This window comes from Micrasema longulum, unplaced genomic scaffold, assembly GCF_059751315.1.
Source record: "Micrasema longulum isolate JH-2025_06_02 unplaced genomic scaffold, ASM5975131v1 h1tg000318l, whole genome shotgun sequence".
In the NCBI taxonomy this organism is placed as follows: domain Eukaryota; kingdom Metazoa; phylum Arthropoda; class Insecta; order Trichoptera; family Brachycentridae; genus Micrasema; species Micrasema longulum.
This window is the reverse complement of record NW_028277522.1, coordinates 16,249-37,491: the sequence shown is the minus strand read 5'-3', so window position 1 is coordinate 37,491 and position 21,243 is coordinate 16,249. Positions and strand designations below refer to the sequence as shown.

The window sequence follows — 21,243 nt, the reverse complement described above, 5'->3', positions numbered from 1 at the left end:
TTTTTTTTTACTTCAAATATTTGGCCACCTGTATATACACTTCATAAAATAAAAAAAAATAACACTAAACATCTTTCATCAATTACATGTGAACACCAATAATAACAAAACATATAAATGCATACACATATTTGGCCTTTTTCTATTACTAGGTACTAATATTATTTAAATATATTCAAACTAATTATAACAATTTAAAGGGTTTTTCACCCTAGAACATTTCCTAGTCCCTGGACTGGTACCTGAAGCGTGAGACTGATCATCTTACCTTCATGTAACAAAAATTATCAAGATACACTGCTATTGGTGTGCCAATGCAGTCCCCTATGCACCATAAGGTGCGGAAAGGGAGCGATGATGATGATGATGAATATTATTAAATTTGGTAAGGTATCCAAAATAAAACACGTTTATTGGATTTTAATTGTACTTTATTTTTTATAAAATATACAAGAGGGTATATTTTGACACGTTTCGTCTTGTTACAACATTTTCAAATGAAAAAACAATGTTTGAAAATGTCCTAACAAGACTAAATGAGTCACAATAATATACCATCTTCGCCCTCTTGTATATTTTATAACAAATAAAGTAATTTAATTATGTTTAATAACACATGTCTCAAAATTATATGAAATGTCTCCCTCGGCATGGGACACCCAGTAACCCCAGACCTTTAATGTAAAAAAGGTATACATAAATTGTAAAAGAATAAATAAAAAAATGAATAAATAGTAATAATGCGCTCCGATAGTGTTCCAAATTTTTCGTTTGGTTTTTGATTTAACAGCAAACGTATAACGGATTGTTTCGGTTTGTGCTTGCAATTCTCGACCTTAGTACCTACCAGTGGCGAACGGTGATTTTATTTACAGGTAAGCCATAAAAAAATATAATTTTTTGTACCTACATAATATAATGTAAGTTATTTATACTATAAATTGCTATTGTTTTCTGTGGTTCTGTGTGATACTCTCACTATGAACTGAAAAGAAAATATCACTGTGAACTCTCATCTATGAAATCAACTCGACTACGTAACTTCGTGATATAATATATTGTGTAGCTACATTATCCATTAATTTAACACATAATTTATATAAAAGTTAATAATTCAGTCAGTATTAGGTATTCTCATAACGATTGAAATGTCAACTGGCTGACTTGTTCTAGAAATTAATAATGCCAAAAATGGCCGCGTCGAGCGCCATGTGTGTTGCGAGTCATATTATTTATTTATTTATGCTTTATTAAGTTAGTTCATAATATCTTAAGAACTATTATAAACTTTTAATAACATTACAATTCATATGTCAAAAGTATCATCTCAAAAAAATAGTCCGTAAGAAAAACTGTTTGAAGTACCGTTTTCCAAATCAAGAATCTTCAAATAATTTATGTAAGCTGCATGTTTAATCTAGGAGAAAAAACCCGCTTTAAATGAAAAAATAAGCTAGAATAATTGGCTAGTCTCTTGGCTCACCACAGGCGCTGGCCTCGGTTTATTAATATTATTTATATTAGGTTGAAAATACAAACGGAGGAAATGATTTAAATTAAATAGTGATTATTTATTTGTTTTTTGGTAAATAAAGCACAGTAAAAGATTATTATGGTTGGTCAAATATAATGGTAAGCTGCGCATAATCACTTCTATACATGGTTCGCCCCTGGTACCTACGGCCCGTTGTATTGCTGTAAACTGCAGCTAACTTCTTGATTTATAATCATAAAATGGTTTTGGTGACTATGAGCTGGTGACGTATTATTACACTGCACATACATACACACTTATACCCTCCAATTTAAATTTCCATGCTCATTTTTGATTTACTTCAAATTTAAATAGAAATTTATTTACACTTATTATTTTCAACTTACACATTTTACCATATTAACTACAAAAAAAACATAGGCACAAATTTTTAAAACACTGTCGGCCTCGTGGTGTAGTAATTAGCGCATTTGCCTACCATACAAGCATACCAACATGGCTGAAGTAAAATATTTATTTTTAAATAGGCGTTTTTACACTAAAATATTTCATAGTCCCTGGACTGGAACCTGAAACGTAAGACCTTCATGTAACAAAAATGATCAAGATACGCTGCGATTGGTGTACTGATGCAGTGCTCTGTGCACCATTAGGCGCGGAAAGGGAATGATAATTATGATTTTAAAATTAAATTCATAATAAAATAACTTGGTTTAGTCTTTTTTTTTTCACTGTTACAAAAAACACTGTTGCAAAGGCAAAAAGCCGCAACTTTAGTTGCAGCAGTTTAGCGTAACAGAGCTCAATGCATTCCTTAAGTGGCCTCTATCATATTCCGTCACCTGTTTTGTATATTGATGTTTTTTGTAGATATTTCTTGATGAAACTCCAGAAATGATTAAGATAAAATTACAAATTAAATCATCAATAAAACTTCTTAGTTTAGTTGAACTTTTCTTTAATTTGATCAACGAGCACTTTCGCCTAAGAAGGCATCTTCAGGACTGGTGAACGAAGAAGTTTACCTATTTTGTTGTCAAAAAGCCGCAACCGCGAACTTCGAAGGTTAAAGATCTAGGCATAACTTTTGTGAGTTCCCTGACATTTCATGATCAGATCGAAACAGTTTATAGTAGTTGGTTGAAGATGTTTGGATTCGTCTTGCCAGGGTTTTTGGTAATACACGAGTAGGTACTGAGAAATCTTTATAACTCGTTGGTGCGAAGTAGACTCGAGAGTGGCTTAATGATTTGGGGACCGTGGGAATTGAAGTACTCTTATGGTGGAGAGGGTTCAGAAAAATTTTCTTCGGTTTCTCTACATGACCCAGATAGCAGTGAAACTTGGTACAAACTTGATTTAAGTTTGATGGAAGGTTGGTTAGGAAAATTCGATGCGGCAAGTTTTTATCAAAAGTTGCTGGAATCTTGTTATGTCAAGAATGGTATTTCAAAATCCGAAAGTCATATAGTGATGATCAACACATTGCCATATACATAAAAATATGGAAAGAATTCCTTTTTTATATTTTTTTATTTAAACTGTTATATTTAATCCCAGGACTTTTTAGCAAGACCGATTTTTTTTTGGCACCACAACATGCCGTGAGGCCCAATTACAGTGGTGAATTACAGCACGGTACGCCAAGCCTTAAGAAAATCACATTTAATTTTTGTGTTCTCACCAGGAATCGAACCCAGAACATTCCATGTGTGAGCCAAATGTCTTAACCACTACACCACGGAGGCCGCCGAATTAAATTAGTGCATTACAAATATCCAAAAAAGTGGTTAATTCCAAACAACATTCAGATTGGCAATACTATCAAAGTCATAGAAAAATGATATATTTCACCGTTTTTGTCCGTGGGTTTCATGTTATTTTTAATTACGCATTTATCATCGGACGTTTTTCCGGCGATTTGAAAGCTTTTTATGCTGTCGAAGTGTTAATACTCAGTTAAAAGGATAAACTATTGATATGGCACTGAGGAAAAAACAATAAAAATGAGTTTTTGTTGCACTGTCACTCGACAAAACCTTTAAAAGTAAGTATGATATTAATATCTCATCCACTGCATAGTGCTTACAATAGTTTAAACTGATTAATTATTAAATATCACAAACATTATACTATTATTGAATTATGTTTTATTTACAGAACGAAAAGGCTGTTGATAATATATCAATATAATAAACCAATACTTTAACCCCAGAGGCTCTTTTACTTCACAAATTTAACAGATGGAAGAGTTGAGGAAATGAAGATGTTTAAACATAGGCAGAACGCTTAATATTTCACAGTTTGTAAAGTGGCCACTTCAACCAGCCAATGACAGTACATAAGCCCAGTAAATACCTAGACTTCCATTTGTCCTTCCCAAAATGTTTTCCCTTTGTTGCAACAAATTTTGATTTGAATATCGGATACTTTTTACCGTGAGAAATCCCACTAGTCGAAAAGCTAGTAAGTCATAAATCAGTTTTATTTATTTGTTTCAGAGTTGAGAAACAAAAGAATGCACCGGACTCTGATCTCCAGTCAATTGACATAAATTATTTGTCATCACATCATCTGACTTTCTTGGCAAAAATAGCCCGTAATTTTTATTATTTATTCAACATAAATATACCGAGTAATAATAACAGGATATTTTATTTAATATTAAATTTTTTTTGAAGCTTCGTGTTTTTTGTTTTTTGGTTTGTGTTTTTTTTTGTTTCGTTTTTTTTTGTTTTTTTCCTTTTTTTTTTGTTTATTTTCCTTTTTTTTGTTTTTTTTTCTAAATAAATCCAAACATTATGCAAGTTTGTTGGATGGTAACTAGGAAGTTTGCCTTAAACTTGCCTCAAGTTTACAGAGTTGCAATCTCAAACATGGGTCAAGCTTGAACTCTTGATACTTAAAACTTGATACAAGCTTGAGGCAAGTTTAAATTGCTATTTGGGAAGGGAGTGCGGATATTATTCATGGCTTTATCCCACTGAGTTCCTCCAGGATATGCTTGGTTACAGCAGTTTGAAGACCAGAAGGAATGTGTATTTAACTACGCACTTCTTTCGATTGTTGCGCGGTATTATTGACAACCCTGAAATTATGCAGAGCATTAGCTTTTATGTGCCGGACCTTAAACAGCGTCAGCATAGACTGTTTCACATTCCAATATACAGGACCAACCTGCCAATGGTTTTGCCTCTTGGAAGGGCTATATCCATATTGAACAATATAAATTTGGACATTAATATTTTTCACATCTCTGAGGGAGTTTTTCGTTACAAGATTCTCTTACTTTTTTAACATATTATTTTCTGGATACTATGTATACTTATGTGTTCTTTTTATGTATACCTAATTTTACCAAATTATTTTAATTATTTCTTTTCATTTTGTAATGTACATATATATGAATAAATAAATTTGAAATAAAATTGAAATTGGTACACCAATGGCAGCGTAACTTGATAATTTTTGTTACATGAAGGTAAGATGATCAGTCTTACGCTTCAGGTTCCAGTCCAGGGACTATGAAATATTCTAGTGTGAAAACACCTTTTTTAAATCAACATATTTCATATCAACCAGTCGGGAATTAAACCCGAGACCTCTTGCATGGTAGGCAAACGCACTGACCGTTACACTACTAGTTACATTATAATGCAGGTCTACCAATGAACAAAATGACTCGCCTACAATCTGTATTGAATGCCGCAGTGAGACTTATTTTCGGAATCTCTAAGTTCAGTCATATCACTCCACTACTTCGGGAACTACACTGGCTACGTTTACCACAGAGGGTCGAATACAAACTATGTTGGCTTATGTATAAGTCACTGCACAACTCTGCTCCGGAATATCTAAGGGAACTATGCATTCCAGATGAACTAGCTGACAGGCGTCTCACGCTTAGATCAGCTACGTCTACGGCGAGAGGAAAAGTTATTATACCTCTACGCAAACAGCGTACTAAATTTAGTGAACGCGCATTTGCGGTCGCAGGACCTATGGCATGAAATGCTTTCCCAGAAGAGGTGTGAGGCTGTGAAAGTGAAGTGATGTTTCGAAAAAAACTTAAAACCCACTTGTTCTCTAAATCATATAAATAAATCCGTAGCATGTGACAACAAAATAAATTATTTTAATTAAATTACAAATTTAAAAGAATCACTATGTAAAGCGCCCTTGAGGTATTTTATTACGAAAATGGCGCTATATAAGTTATCCATAATAATATTAATACTAAAATATTCGAGCTATATTATATTATCAATATGATAATAGCGATAATACCTATTTTAATATTTAAGTACTTACCAAAAATTACGAATAATATTTTTTATATAATGGCAAGCCAAAAATACGTCCTTTAATCTATGGAAATCTACGGCGAGTGAATTTTTTTTAATCAACTTTAACATTCAACATGGCGGCATGTCGTCAGTGCTCTGCTGTGTCGAGGTGAGTGATTCGATCACCGTTCGGGTTAATTTTATCTTAAAAATTATTCAAATTGTATTAGAAACGGATACAGTGCAGTTTTTTTAGACGTTATTGCTATTTTCTTGCGCGTTTGTGATCGTATTTCAGATTTATTTAAGGATGATTCGCTTCCATCATTGCCGCTTGTCTAGTACTACCACTAGCGGCGGGGCAAGCTCGCTGGGTGTTTGACACATCTCCAATTGATTGTCATTTCTTTTCTCATTATTTTGTTTTGTTCAGTATGTTTTTAGAGAATAGTTAACAGGTTTGGCCCCTTTTTTGTGGACTTAGAATTAGTGCGGGTGGAATAACAATTTACTATCGTAGATTAATATTCGTTCTCAAATCTTTGAAAAACAAAAGTAGGGAAATTTCAATCGGCTAAAATGGTAATGGAAGAACGTCGGTTTTTTTTTTTGATTTTGACTCCAAATTGCGACGCGTTATTGATTAACCTTTATAAATGAAGCCGGCTTTCTTTTAACTAACATAATGTGGGTGCATTTCGATTTTAGCAACTAAATCATATTTTAGGAATTCGATACTCAGATCCAAATTTTTAATTTATCCATAGAAACATGTAGGTTTGCCACTTATTCTTTAAAATAACATTTTTGAATGTTATTTTTTCAAGTATCCATAAGTTACATTTGCTTAGTAATTTTGTTATTTACATCTTAAACTTATTTCGATTATTCTAAACATATAATATATTGTAAAATTCAATAATTTCTTTCTTTTTTCAAAAACCACTGAATTCCATATTACATATTGAAATATTATGTTTAACAGAATTTGTGTGTTTTTATATTGTAATGGTTTTATTCTCATTTACCTCAAACAACACAAATACTAAGTAACAATTCTTAACCTGCTATTGCTTTTACCTAAACTCTTTAATTAGTAATTTAACATTCCACAATCTAATTGACTCAAGTAATACAATAGTATATAATTTTTCAGTCCAGATCTTGACACCATATTGATTTATAATTTTATTTTTTATGTTTGTGTCTCATGTTGTGCAATAATGATTAAAAACACACTTTCTGGTGGATATAAAAGGTTTCGTTAGATAGATATGCACAGGTCGTGTTGTCGGAACTGTGATGAGTGATCACATTGAAGTCGGAGGTGTGTAATGAATTGTCTCATTGTTCACAGCTTGTGTAGGTGCAACATGTGGTAGAAGAAACAAGAAAGACACAACCTGCACTCAGCAAGCATTGAAGACATCTGAGGATCTTTACTTCATTCGGAACCAATACTTTTCGTACTTTAATGGATAAATAAATATAATACTATGTATATTGTGAGGATTGAAACACTTTTGCCTTTACATAATATGCTTTCCCAGGATGTAACATTATTTTGTAAACATATTTATAGTGTTGTTGTTTAGTTACTCTGTTAAGCTGCGAACACTTGTATTTCATCTCTTTTAAAGTGATAACTTGCTGAAATTTAACGTGAGTGACCAAAAAATTGAATGTATGTGTATATTTAACCGTTCTGTGATATATGCTACTGCACTTACGACTTTTGATAAGATTTTGAAAATTTACATACAATAGTTTGTGTTATCAAATTTAAAATGTCAAGCAATCCTCAGTGGAAAATGGATTTCCAGCCGCCGATTTCTACAACCATCCCTTTGCAGGAAATAATGGACATGCAAGCATCTTCCAATCAAGCAAAAAATTCCTTTCGCAACGGTAAATATATATATTTTTTAAGTTTTTACAAATTTATGATTTTTATATAATCCTTTGCATTCAATTTTCGGCAACTTTTTTTTCTGATATGTTTTATTTTAATAAAATGATATTCTTGTATAAAATAAACACATTTTTTGTATGAATCGTTAAGTTTTAAATCATTAATTATTTATATATGTTGTCACCACTGAATAGGGAATAGGAAGTGACAAAATTGCATATATTAACTGAAACCGCTGTCGCTAGTTTACAAAATACATTTTTGATTTAGAACATAAATAATCTATTAGAATAGTCTGCCTTCTATCTCGTTTCCACTCACACTCATCATATCGCTGTATTGTTTTAATAGTGCTGTCCCGAAATGATAGATATTTCAAGTAAAATTATGACCACCGACCATGTAATTAGTAGGTAACATAAAAGAAATATACAAATTAATTATATTCATAGTTTAATTAAAAAGTACATAATACCCAGCAAAATCTGTTATAGACACATTCTCTATTTAGCGGTCACATCTCAATAGTGCCATCCAATTATCATTTGTGAAAACTCAAAAGGCAGCTTTCTTGTGCACAGGAAAACTACTGACAATTTAATTACAGATATTTTACACCTGCCACTTTGATAATACCGGCATTGCAGTTTTTGTTATCTAGTGAAGACAAATATTTGTATATTTTTCCATTACTGCTTTGGTGAGCTCAACTTAATTATTCATTGGGAGCTGCCCGTACTCATTAAAAATAATACTATTGAAAATTCCAATGTCTGTAATATTTCTTTATGCTTTGGGCGTAATTTTTCTTTATTTTTAAAAGAAAACTCGACTTTTTATTTATCTTTATCTAAGAGGGCGTGCTTTATTATCATAAGTTAAATTTTCTTCAAATATTAATCACATCTCTCAGAAGCTATCCGTCATATAAAATTGTCCTATGTGCCGACTTCATTCGCGATTAATGCACACATCACATTTCAACCATTTTAAGACCAGCACACGGGAAAAGTTTTCGTCACTTTTTCAACAGCGGAAAACAATATTTTTCCATGTAGTCGGAGCATATAGTACTAGTGACTTGAAGAAATCAGCAAGTATCGCCTAATGCATCGATCCATTTTTCTTTAACATCTGCTTAAAGAAGAAAAAACTAAAACTGCTTAGAAAACTAAAAAAGTTCATTGCAGGTAATTTTTCATTCCATAGCCTAGCAGTCTTCACTGATACTAGATTTTTTGCTAACCTAATTTTTCGAATATGAAAATCGCCTTATTTTAGAATAAAATAGTGATGTCAACATCACAATTTAAGTTTTAATTTAGTGCGGCCTTTGCTTGACATATTTTATTGATTCAATATATAGATATATAAATATTACAACATAATTATGCGCTTGCTGGTGTAAAATCACAGAGTTAGTGCACAAAGTTACCAAGTTGCGCAACTTGCCAAACGAACAAACTTGCTAACACGATTATTCATGACTATAAGAAAATGGTCAAAAACTTTTTGGGTAAATCGAAAAGTGCAAATATTTCTTTAGATTATTTTGAAAATTAGTTATATTAGGATATGTTTAATCAGCAGAAATAAAATAAATAATGCTTACAGTATTTTTATGTATGGATTTTGTAACTTAACAGGAAGCTACAGTAACGAGTTTCCGAGTTCTCCCAGGGATTCATTTGGAGGAACTGGTAATGGAAGTCGGTTCAGTATGGGCACTTTTGGAACAGAAAATGGCCAGAATGACACAGCTTCTGTTTACAATTCTTCTAATACATCATCACAACAATATGACCTCCCGAGTCACCCAAATCGAGAAACTGGCATTATTGAAAAACTATTAGTGAGAAATTATTCAAATTATACAAAATCTTGCATTATTTCTTGGCATTCAATCTTTAAATTACATTATTGTATTTTAGCACTCTTATGGATTCATCCAATGCTGTGAAAGGCAAGCCCGTCTATTCTTTCATTTTTCTCAATTTAGTGGGAAAATTGAACATCTCAAAATTGGAGACCCAGTTGAATTTGAAATGACGTACGATAGAAGAACTGGAAAACCAATTGCATCAACCGTTGTTAAAATTGCTCCCGAAGTGGTAAGTTTAATTTATTTTGCTCAAAATATTTCATAACATAACTGGTTTTTAATTTGGATTTTTAATATATTGATAGATATTTCAACAGAGGTGAACCTTTTTGAGAAGGTAATATAGAAGTCCACACATTTACATAGCTTATGGTCTTTAATTTTTTATCAAGTCTCCATCTGTTAAATTTTGTGAAGTAAAATAGTCAAAACCTTTATCAATATCACTGAGATTTAACCTATTAGGAAATGCCTGAAAACATCAAAATAAATATATGCTTGGATTTATTAAGTTTGTGTATTTAGGTCTTGAGTGAGGCACGTGTTACTGGAACAGTCACCACTGAATTACGAGGCGATGGTGTTGGAGATTCTACTGGCAGAATTTCTTACGAGAACCGTGGAGAATGCTTCTTTCTGCCATACACGAAGGATGATGTTGAAGGAAATGTTACCTTACATTCTGGTGATGCTGTCAGCTTTCAAATTGCCACTAACCAACGTGGTAATTTAGGAGCTTGCCATGTGAGATTGGAAAATCCTGCACATCCTGTCAAGTACCAAGGGGTTGTATGTTCTATGAAAGAGTCATTTGGATTTATCGAGAGAGCTGATGTGGTTAAGGAAATATTCTTTCATTTCTCCGAGGCCAAAACTAAGGATGAAATTAATCTTGGGGATGATGTAGAGTTTATTATTCAAACCAGAAATGTAAGTTATATAGGTATTTTAACATTTATGTTTCAATTTTATAAAATTACTAACGATATTTACATTTAGGGAAAAGAAGTAGCATGCTACATTACTCGCCTGCCGAGTGGTTCTGTTGTATTTGAAGATGTATCTCCCGAGATAACAAAGGGGCAGGTTCTTAAGCCTCTTGAAAGAGGAGCTAACAATCGACACCAGAATGACCCACTTCCAGGCCGTATTCGTTACAGAGCTCCTGATCATTCAGAAGTGGACGTAAGTACATTACATTACATAACATTATTAACATTACTAAAATAAATATACATATTTCAAATAACTATGCATACTGTAAAACAATTTTATTTTAATAGGTACCCTTTGGAGACAAAGATCAATTGGGAGAATTTACTCTTCGACACGGAGACTGGGTTCAATTCCAAGTATGAAGTTAATTAATGATTTTAATAATTCTCAAATAATTCTCACATTTACCCATTTTTATATTTTTATAAACAGATCTCTAGATACATAATTTTCTAACTGAATTGTATACAGCAAACAGAAAAAAAAAGTTTTATGTGAAATAAATAAATTAATATCCAAATTTCTAGACTTGAGTGTGCAATAAGTTTTGGATTTAGTTTTAAAATTTTTAGAATCATGTATTTTTCCCCCTTTAAAAAGGCATTTTTATTGTTATTTATAAAAGATTTTAAAGTAAATCATTCTTTTAATGAGAAATTAATACATTGGAACATTTATTAGGTTGCCACAGACCGCCGTGATCAGTTAAAACGATCGACCAACATATCCCTTCTTGACGAATCATTTAAAATGTCAGGTGAGAAGCGAGAGAATGGCGTTGTGTCTTCTTTGAAGGATGTTTTTGGTTTTATAAGATGCGTGGAGCGGGAGCCGCATTTGTTTTTTCACTTTTCTGAAGTGTTGCATCCACAACAGGCCTTGAACATTGGTGATGAGGTAGATATACAATATTTAATTTTTTGTTTAACCTTAGTGTATATTTAAATATAATTTACGTAATTTATTGAATAAATATTTTTTCTAGGTGGAATTTACAATGGATCCCGTTACTAGCTTTTCTACATCACAGCAACCATCTGCCAAGCGTATTAAACATCTCCCTCCCGGTACAGTTCAGTTCGAAACACTTATAGAAAAGGGTATTCAGGGTGTTATATCAAAAGAGGCAGTGCCTCGTATTTCTAGTCCTTCGAAACCAGCTCAGGTATTTGGCTATATACTACTCAATCTCTAATGCAGATTCTTATTTAAAGTAAATAAACAAATACGGATTGTGTTACTAACTTATCTAAACTGTATACCTGCTTCTGGTTTTAGGATGCTTGTGGGCTGATAAATTATCTTGTTAATGGTACCAAGAAATCCTTGTCATTTTTTGCCAAAGATGTTGAAGGAAAAGTACAACCTCGACAAGGAGAAAAAATTGTTTTTGATATTTATCAGGTAATATGTTTTTTCAATATGCATGTTTTAATTTAATTTTAGCAAAGCATAAATACTGAATGATTTTGCGATAAGTAGATGTAAAGGTAAATGGGATTTATTGTTGGATCACTTTTACAGGGTCTGTCTGGTGGCAATTTCTTTCAGCATCCATAGACGCAAGCGTAGTGTGCGCAGTGGCGCCAGCTTTGTGAAACTAACTGTTTCTGTCAAAGAAAAGACTATTACAAAGTTATTTTGGAAAAAAAAGCTTTTGATCAAATCACAATATATCTCAGAATTTACCATCACCTCTTCCTGGCTATGATAATTTAAAAAAAAAAAAATGGCTAATGATTCCTCTACCTGAAATAGTTACCTTCTGGCTATGCAATGCTTATTCATGTATTTTCTTCGGATTGTGTGAACTTCAGTAATGGAAATTTAGCTTTCTCACATAACCTCTAAGATGAAAATGTGCTTCATCATTGTAAATGATGTTGCTAAGATGTGTTTCTGTAGAAAACATCCTTAATATCCTTTCGGAATAAGTTAATCTCGTTTAATAGTCATTATCATTCAATTATTGGACTATTTTGATTCTATATGGAAGAAACTTGAGTTTTTTCTTCATCATTTTATGCAAAGTTGATTTGGCAATTTCTTAAACTAATGAGGGCCTTCTTAGTGGCATCTGTGGATTTTCCAACACTGAATCACTCAAAAGTTGTTTCAGTTTAAAATATGAAATTTGCCACCCGGCATCTTGTATACTAAAAGTTATAGTAACATTTTCCCAAATCCACGGTGTCTTGAATTAGACTTTTTTTTATTTTGTTAATTATTGATTCATTCATGCTTAATACCAACTTATATGATTATTTGTATAAATACATATTTATGTATTTTTTTATACTTAGGTGAAGAGAACTAAAGAATTTATAGGGATGTACATTTATGTTTTAAACCCAGCCACTAATGGGAATAGCAGTAACAATGGCACTAAAATGTGTCAAGGTAATATTGTTGCCTTAAAAGATGGATATGGATTTATTGAGACTAAAGAACACGACAAGGAAGTTTTCTTCCACTTCAGGTAAAAATATGTTTCGGTAACATTACAATTTGGGATTTGTGCAATTTTTTTCTTCTGCGAGTAAACTGTTTTTATTGTATATTTTTTTGCAAGCAAGTCAAGTCCTCCAAGCATCTAAATAATTGTTAAAGCCAAAAAAAAAAACTCAAAAGTTCCGGATAATGTTGTGCTTTGTTGCGTAGAAGCGTTTGTAATCTCATTTAATTTTGTTTATAACCACTCTTTTCCCATGGTTTTAATGATTACTAGTTTCTAAATTCATTCGTTAGTATTACTGTTCAATTTTGTATTTTAATTTTTACAAATTATGTTTTTGAAAGAAAAAAAAAAACTGAAATGACTCAGTGTGCTTATGTAACTAATAAAATAACATACTCGTAGTATGTCTAATGTAAAATATTGAGAGTATTCTTTCATCATTAATTCCTGGAAATAAGAGTTGTTTTCATGTATCAAATGTATGTTGCATAATATATGTTTAATAATCTTCTATAAAGTTGTTGAATCCTCTCCTAGTTATATGCCATGTTCCCTTTTTCTATAGATATCTGTCAAGAGTGAAATACCTTATATTTACAAAGCGTAACATTCCAAAATATTAATTTTCCCACCGTGCATCGGATTTCCATGAATTAATTGACAATTTCCCTTTTTTTTAAAACCCAACTCATCAACAAAATAAAATAATAAACTGCAGTATTTTATTAAAAATGCTTTTCTTAAGCTCACAATACTGTTCTGAAGATATCTTTTACGACGAAACCTAATTCTTGATGAACAATTTTAAGTTTAAAGTTGTAAAAACTAAAAAAACCTTTTTTACCTTTTATCATTTTAAAAAATGGTTCATTTATTATTCTGTCATAGTAAATGCAAGCAGATTTGGAAAATGAAATAGGATTACCTCCATATAGTTAAAATGGAAATAAAGCCACAGTACAACACTATCTGTTAATTAAATCAGACATCCATTTTATCGCTAATTCGAATTTTTTAACATTTTTGTTCTTAATTTTTTTTACATTCTTGTTTTTATTAAGAGGTAAAATAAGGTATTTTTTGTATTTTTGTGCATATTCATTCTCCATTTATTGCGTTGCATATTTCAATAATGTAAAAAACATATTGCGAATATTTTAAGGTGGTACAATATTATAATGTATATTATTTAAAGCGTTTTTTAACTATTCCTTAAATACTTTTAGGATAGTATTCTTTACTTTTACAATTGCTATAATTAGTAATAAATAATTCAGATGTTATCTTCCATTTATGTATTCATAAGTATATAAATAATGTCTAGTATCCTGACTCCATAAAACTACAATCTTTGTGCTGAGTTGGGTGGGGGGGGAGGCATTGGGGCACATATACAATCAAAATTGGAAGCATATTTTAAATGCGTAATTGAAATATAATTTTAATTAAATTTGCTGTAGATGATAAATACATTGTTATCAACATCCTTTATGATTGTGACTGATCTGCCTTTTCCTTCAATACTGGAAAGTAATCTCATTTAATGAAATATGTCGACCGTGTTCAGGTCAAAGGCATTAACGGACAATTCTAGAAAAAAGTGATTTCATTTTTTCAAATGTGTTTCAATCTTTACTGCGGGTCCTGAGCATAGCCGATTTCAATATTATCTTCCTTGTAGTGGCCTCACTTATGTCAAACTTTTTTGACGTCATTCCATAAATCCATCTTTTCTCTACACACGGGATTTTTTCCCGACACATGTTATCATTATAAACTTTTTTTCTAATCAGTTTTCTGGACCACAGTCTGAAATTACCGCCTTACGTACTTGACATGTCGCCGCGTAAACTCTGTTTTCATGATAATGTATGTACCTCTTTGTTATTTTTTAATTTGATGTACCTATATTTTTATCTCAGTCATCGACAAGCACATCAGAAAACATAACTCAAACATCATTGCATACACCCCCTGCACGGGTAGGTGGTCTCCATACTCCCAAAGTTCACAAATTCAACACTGCAGATTCTAGTGTTAAAGTTCCATTTCACGATGACTGCAGTGCATCTGACATGTTTTTGCATTTTTTATCAAATGATTTGATGGATAAAATAGCAGTACACACTCATATATATTACGGCAATGTTATGAAAACTATAATATTAGACCTCATTCATGAATTCTCATGTTACAACCGACAAGTTGTAAATATTTTTTGCTTTGACCATGTTGATGGTACAAATCAAAAAACTTTCTTTGAGTGAATATTAGTCAACCCATGCTGGCATAATTACTCCAATATTTTCGCAAGTGCTGCCACGGAACACAATACTTTTTAATAAGTGGCATGTTAAATTTTTGTAACAATGCAGAAGCAAATAAAGAAGGCAAACTTAATAAAATAAGACCTGTCATAGAGCATGTTAAAAGTAAATTCAAGTGTACATTAGAGTCTTTTCAAAATTTGTGTGTCGACAAAAGTCTAGTGTTATTTAAAGGTAGACTAAGTTTTAAACAAAATATTCCATCAAACAGTTTTGGTGTTAAATTTTTTGTGTTCTGCGATTTTGAAATCGGTTGTATTTTTAATTTTATTACTTACATTGGTGAAAATACAGAAACATTTGATAAATTTGCTGTTGGAATCAGTGGTTGCCACTTTTATGACCGACTTTTTAAATAAAAGGCACACTGTTTGGGTGGACAATTGGTACACGAGTCCACTGTTCCCAAGTATTGCATGGCAATGGAATGAACGCGCACTGTGCGGAAGAATCGGAAGTGGCTTCCTACTTTTGAGAAGCTAAGTAAGGTGAAGTGTTATCCGTGCACTTTGACAACATGATGGCCTCTCAAATGGCAGGACAAGAGGGAAGTCCACATAACTCCATGATGCACGACGATTTAATGGGCCCATCGGGGAAATTGGAATTGGAAGACAAAACAACCAATTATAAGGCCTAAAATTGTTTTAGACTATAATGTCAATATGGGAGCTGTAGATAGAACAGACATGTTGCAGAGTTTGGTTGGATGTTTATGAAAGACCACGTGGTATAAAAATATAGTGTTTCATTTTATTGACATAACAACAGCAACAAACCATCACGCCGTTTCCTCATAAGGGTAGGCAGAGAGGATAGAACGCCACATCACTCTATCTTTGCATACAAATCATATTGACATAATGTTATTAAATTCTCATGCTGTATATTTGACAGTTTTGGAAACAAATTCATTAGCTGATTTTCAGTTCAGAATTAGCCATGCAAATTATTAGTAAATATCATATTCATATTCATTCTCTTTCCACACCTAATGGTGCATAGGGCACTGCATTGGTACACCAATTACAGTGTATCTTGATCATTTTTTTGTTACATGAAGGCAAGATGATGAGTCTTACGCTTCAGGTACCAGTCCAGGGACTATGAAATATTCTAGAGTAAAAACACTTTTCTAAATAAATATTTTATGCCAACCATGTCGGGAATCGAACCTGAGACCTCTTTCATGCTAGGCAAACGTGCTGACCATTACGCCGCGAGGCCGACTATCATATCATATTCACAATTGTAAAATTGGTCATCAATAACATCATTGGATCATTCAATGAGACTGACTGGTAGACATTTCCCAAAACTCATTCCTGAGATACCAGCAAAAAAAAAAACATATTGATATTGTCATGTCTCTTCACAATGCCAAAGATGTCAAAAAGAAATCCACAACGAAACTAGATTTATCTGTTGTGGATTGCAACGTTCCATTGTGTGCTGCACCATGTTTTGAAGACTTATACGATGTCAAGATACTAAAATATGCACTATTGTAAAAAATAATAAAATATCTTGAGTGGTAAAAAACTGTTTGAAAAATAACACATTATTATCCAAAAAATAATTCTCACAAAAAACAATGAAACAGACTGTACATTATTTTAATTCGTATGGAGGACCTCAAAACTTCGATTTTTATTTAAAAAAATATAATATTAAGTGGTTTAGTGATAATAATAGTGAGTCAAAGTGTGTAATGTGTCACGATCCACAACATTTAAAAAAGTCGAGCGTTTTAAATAAAGGTAAGAATTTATTTTGTTAAAAATATAATTTCTAAAATATATACGGGATTTACAGTCGCGTGCCCCAAAGTCAGCAGTGAAACAGTTAAATCGATTGCATAAGTCTTATACATATTTTGTCAAAAGAATTTAAGTCGATAGATGTTTGCAGTTCAAATCCTTTTGTTTGTAGAATGTATATGTAGATGTATAATGTATGAATAAAACATAAATATATAAAATGTGTACATGAAACACATTTTAAATAGTAAAACATATTTTTACAGAATTGTGGTTTAATGCCTTTGACCTAAACAATGTCAAACAATTATATATTTTAGTTTGGAAGTCATATGTAATCATAAAATAGTTATTTTTATGCAATCTCAATTAAGTTTCATATTTTATCATTATTAAACACTTCAGTAACAAACAAAATGCGTGCAGGCAGGCTGTATTTCACCTAGGGAGTTATTAAGATCTAAATTTATTGCAACAGAGAGGGAAACATTTTGGAGAAGGGAATAATTGACAATGTTTTCAGTCGTTGCCACTTAAACCAGTCAATGACAGGTCATAAGCCCTGTAAATGTCTTGACTTCCACATTCCCTTTTCAAAAATGTTTTCCCTCTGTTGCGAAATATTTAGACTTCACATAATATTATTTGTGGATATTTTTTTACAAAACAGACATTTTTACGAAAATAAGTCATCAATTGTAAGGATATGGTTATTTCTAATTTTGTGAAATGAAGATAGGGGATGATAACAGGGAAGGCAGTCCTCCAATATGTATATTTTCATACTTTCGTTAAGTGAAAAAATTATATTGACATTAAAATTTCTAATAGTTTTGTCGGAACAAGTTCACTGAGGACTTTATTGTGAAAAGTATTTGGCAGTTACTATATTGTTTATGCCATTTTTTAAAGATTGTAATATGTAAACAAAATTTCAATTTGACAAACAAATTAGCTGGACGACGGGGGTATGCGCATGGGCAGGTTTAAAAATGAATGTTTCAGGATGTTAAATGTAATGTGGACTGCTGAAATGTAGATCTACGCTTTTTCAGTTTATTACAATTTTATTTATTTTCTCGATGTTTATAGTAACAGGTCGCGTTGATAAATTACTGTCTGTGCTTTTTTATAAAATACACTACATAAATAATATTTGAAACACAAAATGTCTAATAATGCAAAATATCACACGGAGGTTAGTTTGGAATAAACGTCCCTAACTAATTAAACTCATTTCCTAAATTAATTGGGTTTTGTATATGAAATATACAAAATTGAATTCGGACTCCTGATAATTAATTTATAATAACGGGAACTTGAATAGAGTTCACAGTAAATAACCATTTTTCAACAACAATTTGCTTATAATTTACCTTTATTTACGAAGTTTGTCTTTTGTAGATTATGTAAGTTATGACCTGAAATATAACATTTTTGAATCATACTATATGTATGACATGTTCTGTGGCTATAGCGCAGATCTGCGCCATTACTTTGTGGCCGAAGCGTAGATCTAAGCGCGTGTAAAAATTTAGAACGGAATGTTTTTTTGCGCATTTTCTCCAGTTTTTGTTTTAATTCCGTACTGTCAAACGTTTTATTAGTTTTTTTTAAGATAGTACACAATTTTTGTTTTTAAAGCGAAGAATGTCGCGCTATGATATAATATAGGCGTTATTGCAGTGTTAGAGTTAAATGTATAATTAATAAAGAGGCCAACCAAGAATTTGCAATCCATCGGCGATTATGTTCTGTTTTCAAAATGACTGGCAGTTGGGGTATATAATTTGTCATACTAGTTCGGCATTCGAGCGGTTAATAGACACATTAATTCCTTATTTACTGCATCTCAGATCAAGCGTATATTTATTATAATGGTTGCCCTCAACAATTTGGAAAAATCACAATTCAAATGCTAACTAGTAATTCAATAAATTAGATTTTATTTTAATAATAATAACTAAAACCATATAATATCTGTTTTGTTTTTTACAATTGCCATGTAATTAAAATATTTTATAATCATACTGATTGCATTTTTACATGTAAGGTCACGTCTGATCATGACAAAAATCCGTTTGAAAATAAAGGCAAGGAAGGCCCACAAATTTAAACGTCAACTACTACATTCATGCTTGTAACGTGTCTATGCAATAATATGTTATTGGGTATAGTATATGCCATATAACTTTGCACCTGGGCTAAACATATCTTAAATAGTTATTAATAATACATAGTCTGTATATTCTAACAATCATCCTCACCCAGTGATGTATAATGCGCTGCGTCAGATTGTTGCATGTATTATACAAAAAGCTCTTCAATGTAGTGAAATGTGCAATGTTCTGACACATGCATAGTATTTAACTGAGGTGCAATTATATTATTGCTATAGTATATTGCCGAGACTGTGTGGCTTTATACATGTGCACCACGAGTCGCATGCCAAATATTGGCCATTTTTGATTTTGTCCCGGCCAATATATTAAAAAGCATCATCTAGATTCAAAAGTTGCCCCCTATTCGATCACGTGAATGTCACACATTTTGTTTGTTTATTTGGAGGATCTTGTAAAAATGTATTCACTTTAGTTGATTTTGAACAACAATAACTATTCGCTACTGTTAATTTAGTCGGTTAAGAGTAAGTTATTGTTTTATAATTAGAACGTATTCAATTTGGTTTATTCATGTTCCATCATAAATAGCAATCAAAGGAGCTTAAAGGAAAATCGATTTTTTTCCCAACTGGCCAGTAAGAGTGAGATCCTTAACCCACTTTAAAGTTTTTGCGAGCTATGGATTTTTGCAAGGGACTTTTGTGTTAGACTGGAAAAAATCTGGAACAGGGATACTGCCAAGTGTATATTGTGATAATTGTTGTGGAAAATAATTGTATTTTTTAATTCAAGCGTTGTTAGTATATTTCGTCACAATTCTTTTCATTCTGAAATTTATGCTTATAAAATATATTTTATGTATGTCCACATAGTAATAATACAACCTTGAACATGGAAAATGGCAAAATGACATACATTAAAAATGCGTTGCATATGTCGTACTTTACTTTTAATCACATATTGGTGGTCATCTTTGTTTTAGTAATTTTGAGGGAAATGTGGATGTGTTAGAACCAGGATGTGATGTTGAATATAAGCCAGGGCGTCAAAGTGGGTCTGGAGGTTGTTGTAGTGCCGAGCTGGTGAGAGCACTGCCTAAGGGAACTATTTCCGTCCCGAAACCTACTGACATTCAGTTGCAAGGAACTGTCACCCGAACGCTGAGGGCACTAAATCCTGAACAGCAGCAGTATTCTGGTTAGTCATTGAAAGTTGTTTTATTTACTATGTTTGTCTTTGCTACATGGTTTTATGTTCTTTTTGTTCAGTTTCTTGTACATATGTTTCTTCATATAACTATTGTTATTGACATAGGCCGTGCATATAATAAATAAATAAATATGCGTCAAATCGGTTCTTTTCTATGTTAGGGATACAATGAGGAAGTTCAGTGGTTTTGTTGAAAATTTATTAATAGACTATCAAACTAAGTCAAAATACCATATTTTTGTTTGAGCTACGATTTTTTTAGTTTTGTGACGTTCACAAGTTCTCTTCGGTGAGTTCGGCTGATTGGTGAGTTGACTTCCGTTAACCGGAAATCTATCATAACACTCTATCATTGGTTGATTTGGAAGAACATGTGACATTGTTCAAAGTAGTTATTATTTTTTTCATACATATTTGAGAAACTTCTCCATACAATTTAATTTGCTTATTTTTATTACGTGTCAAAAAATATTTTTATATCCAATTTTCCAAACACTGAACTTCTTCATTACTATTATAAATTTCTAGTCTTCAATCTAAATATTAAAATCTGTTTATATATTTTCTAGGGGCCATCCAAGCTATGAATGGAGCAATCTATGAATTTGGCATCATGGGTCTTTCATGTAAGCGCGACCTGTTGCGTGTTAATGATCTCGTTTATTTCCATGTCGACACTTCTAACCGAGCAACAAACATCATACCCGTTCGTAAAAAGCGACGAGCAGTCGTTGACTCTATCAAAGGTACGTAAAGTATTTCTCTAAATGTTTGTCCTTATATACTGAAATGATC

At 32.0% G+C, this 21,243-nt stretch overlaps 1 protein-coding gene across 1 annotated transcript in view; it reads left to right on the top strand.

Annotated features, from left to right (window-relative positions):
• The first annotated feature begins 7,138 nt into the window (after window positions 1-7,138).
• Window positions 7,139-21,243, top strand: part of LOC148282557 (RNA-binding protein Unr-like) — a 29,242-nt gene continuing 15,137 nt past the window's right edge. Inside the window, exons 1-12 of the mRNA XM_088224896.1 lie at window positions 7,139-7,689; window positions 9,340-9,545; window positions 9,625-9,804; window positions 10,101-10,505; window positions 10,575-10,760; window positions 10,859-10,927; window positions 11,253-11,468; window positions 11,557-11,736; window positions 11,850-11,975; window positions 12,875-13,050; window positions 20,222-20,436; window positions 21,018-21,194. Of these exons, the coding sequence (XP_088081022.1) occupies window positions 7,569-7,689; window positions 9,340-9,545; window positions 9,625-9,804; window positions 10,101-10,505; window positions 10,575-10,760; window positions 10,859-10,927; window positions 11,253-11,468; window positions 11,557-11,736; window positions 11,850-11,975; window positions 12,875-13,050; window positions 20,222-20,436; window positions 21,018-21,194 (2,257 nt within the window). The 5' untranslated portion in view covers window positions 7,139-7,568. The remainder of the gene's footprint in view (window positions 7,690-9,339; window positions 9,546-9,624; window positions 9,805-10,100; window positions 10,506-10,574; window positions 10,761-10,858; window positions 10,928-11,252; window positions 11,469-11,556; window positions 11,737-11,849; window positions 11,976-12,874; window positions 13,051-20,221; window positions 20,437-21,017; window positions 21,195-21,243) is intronic.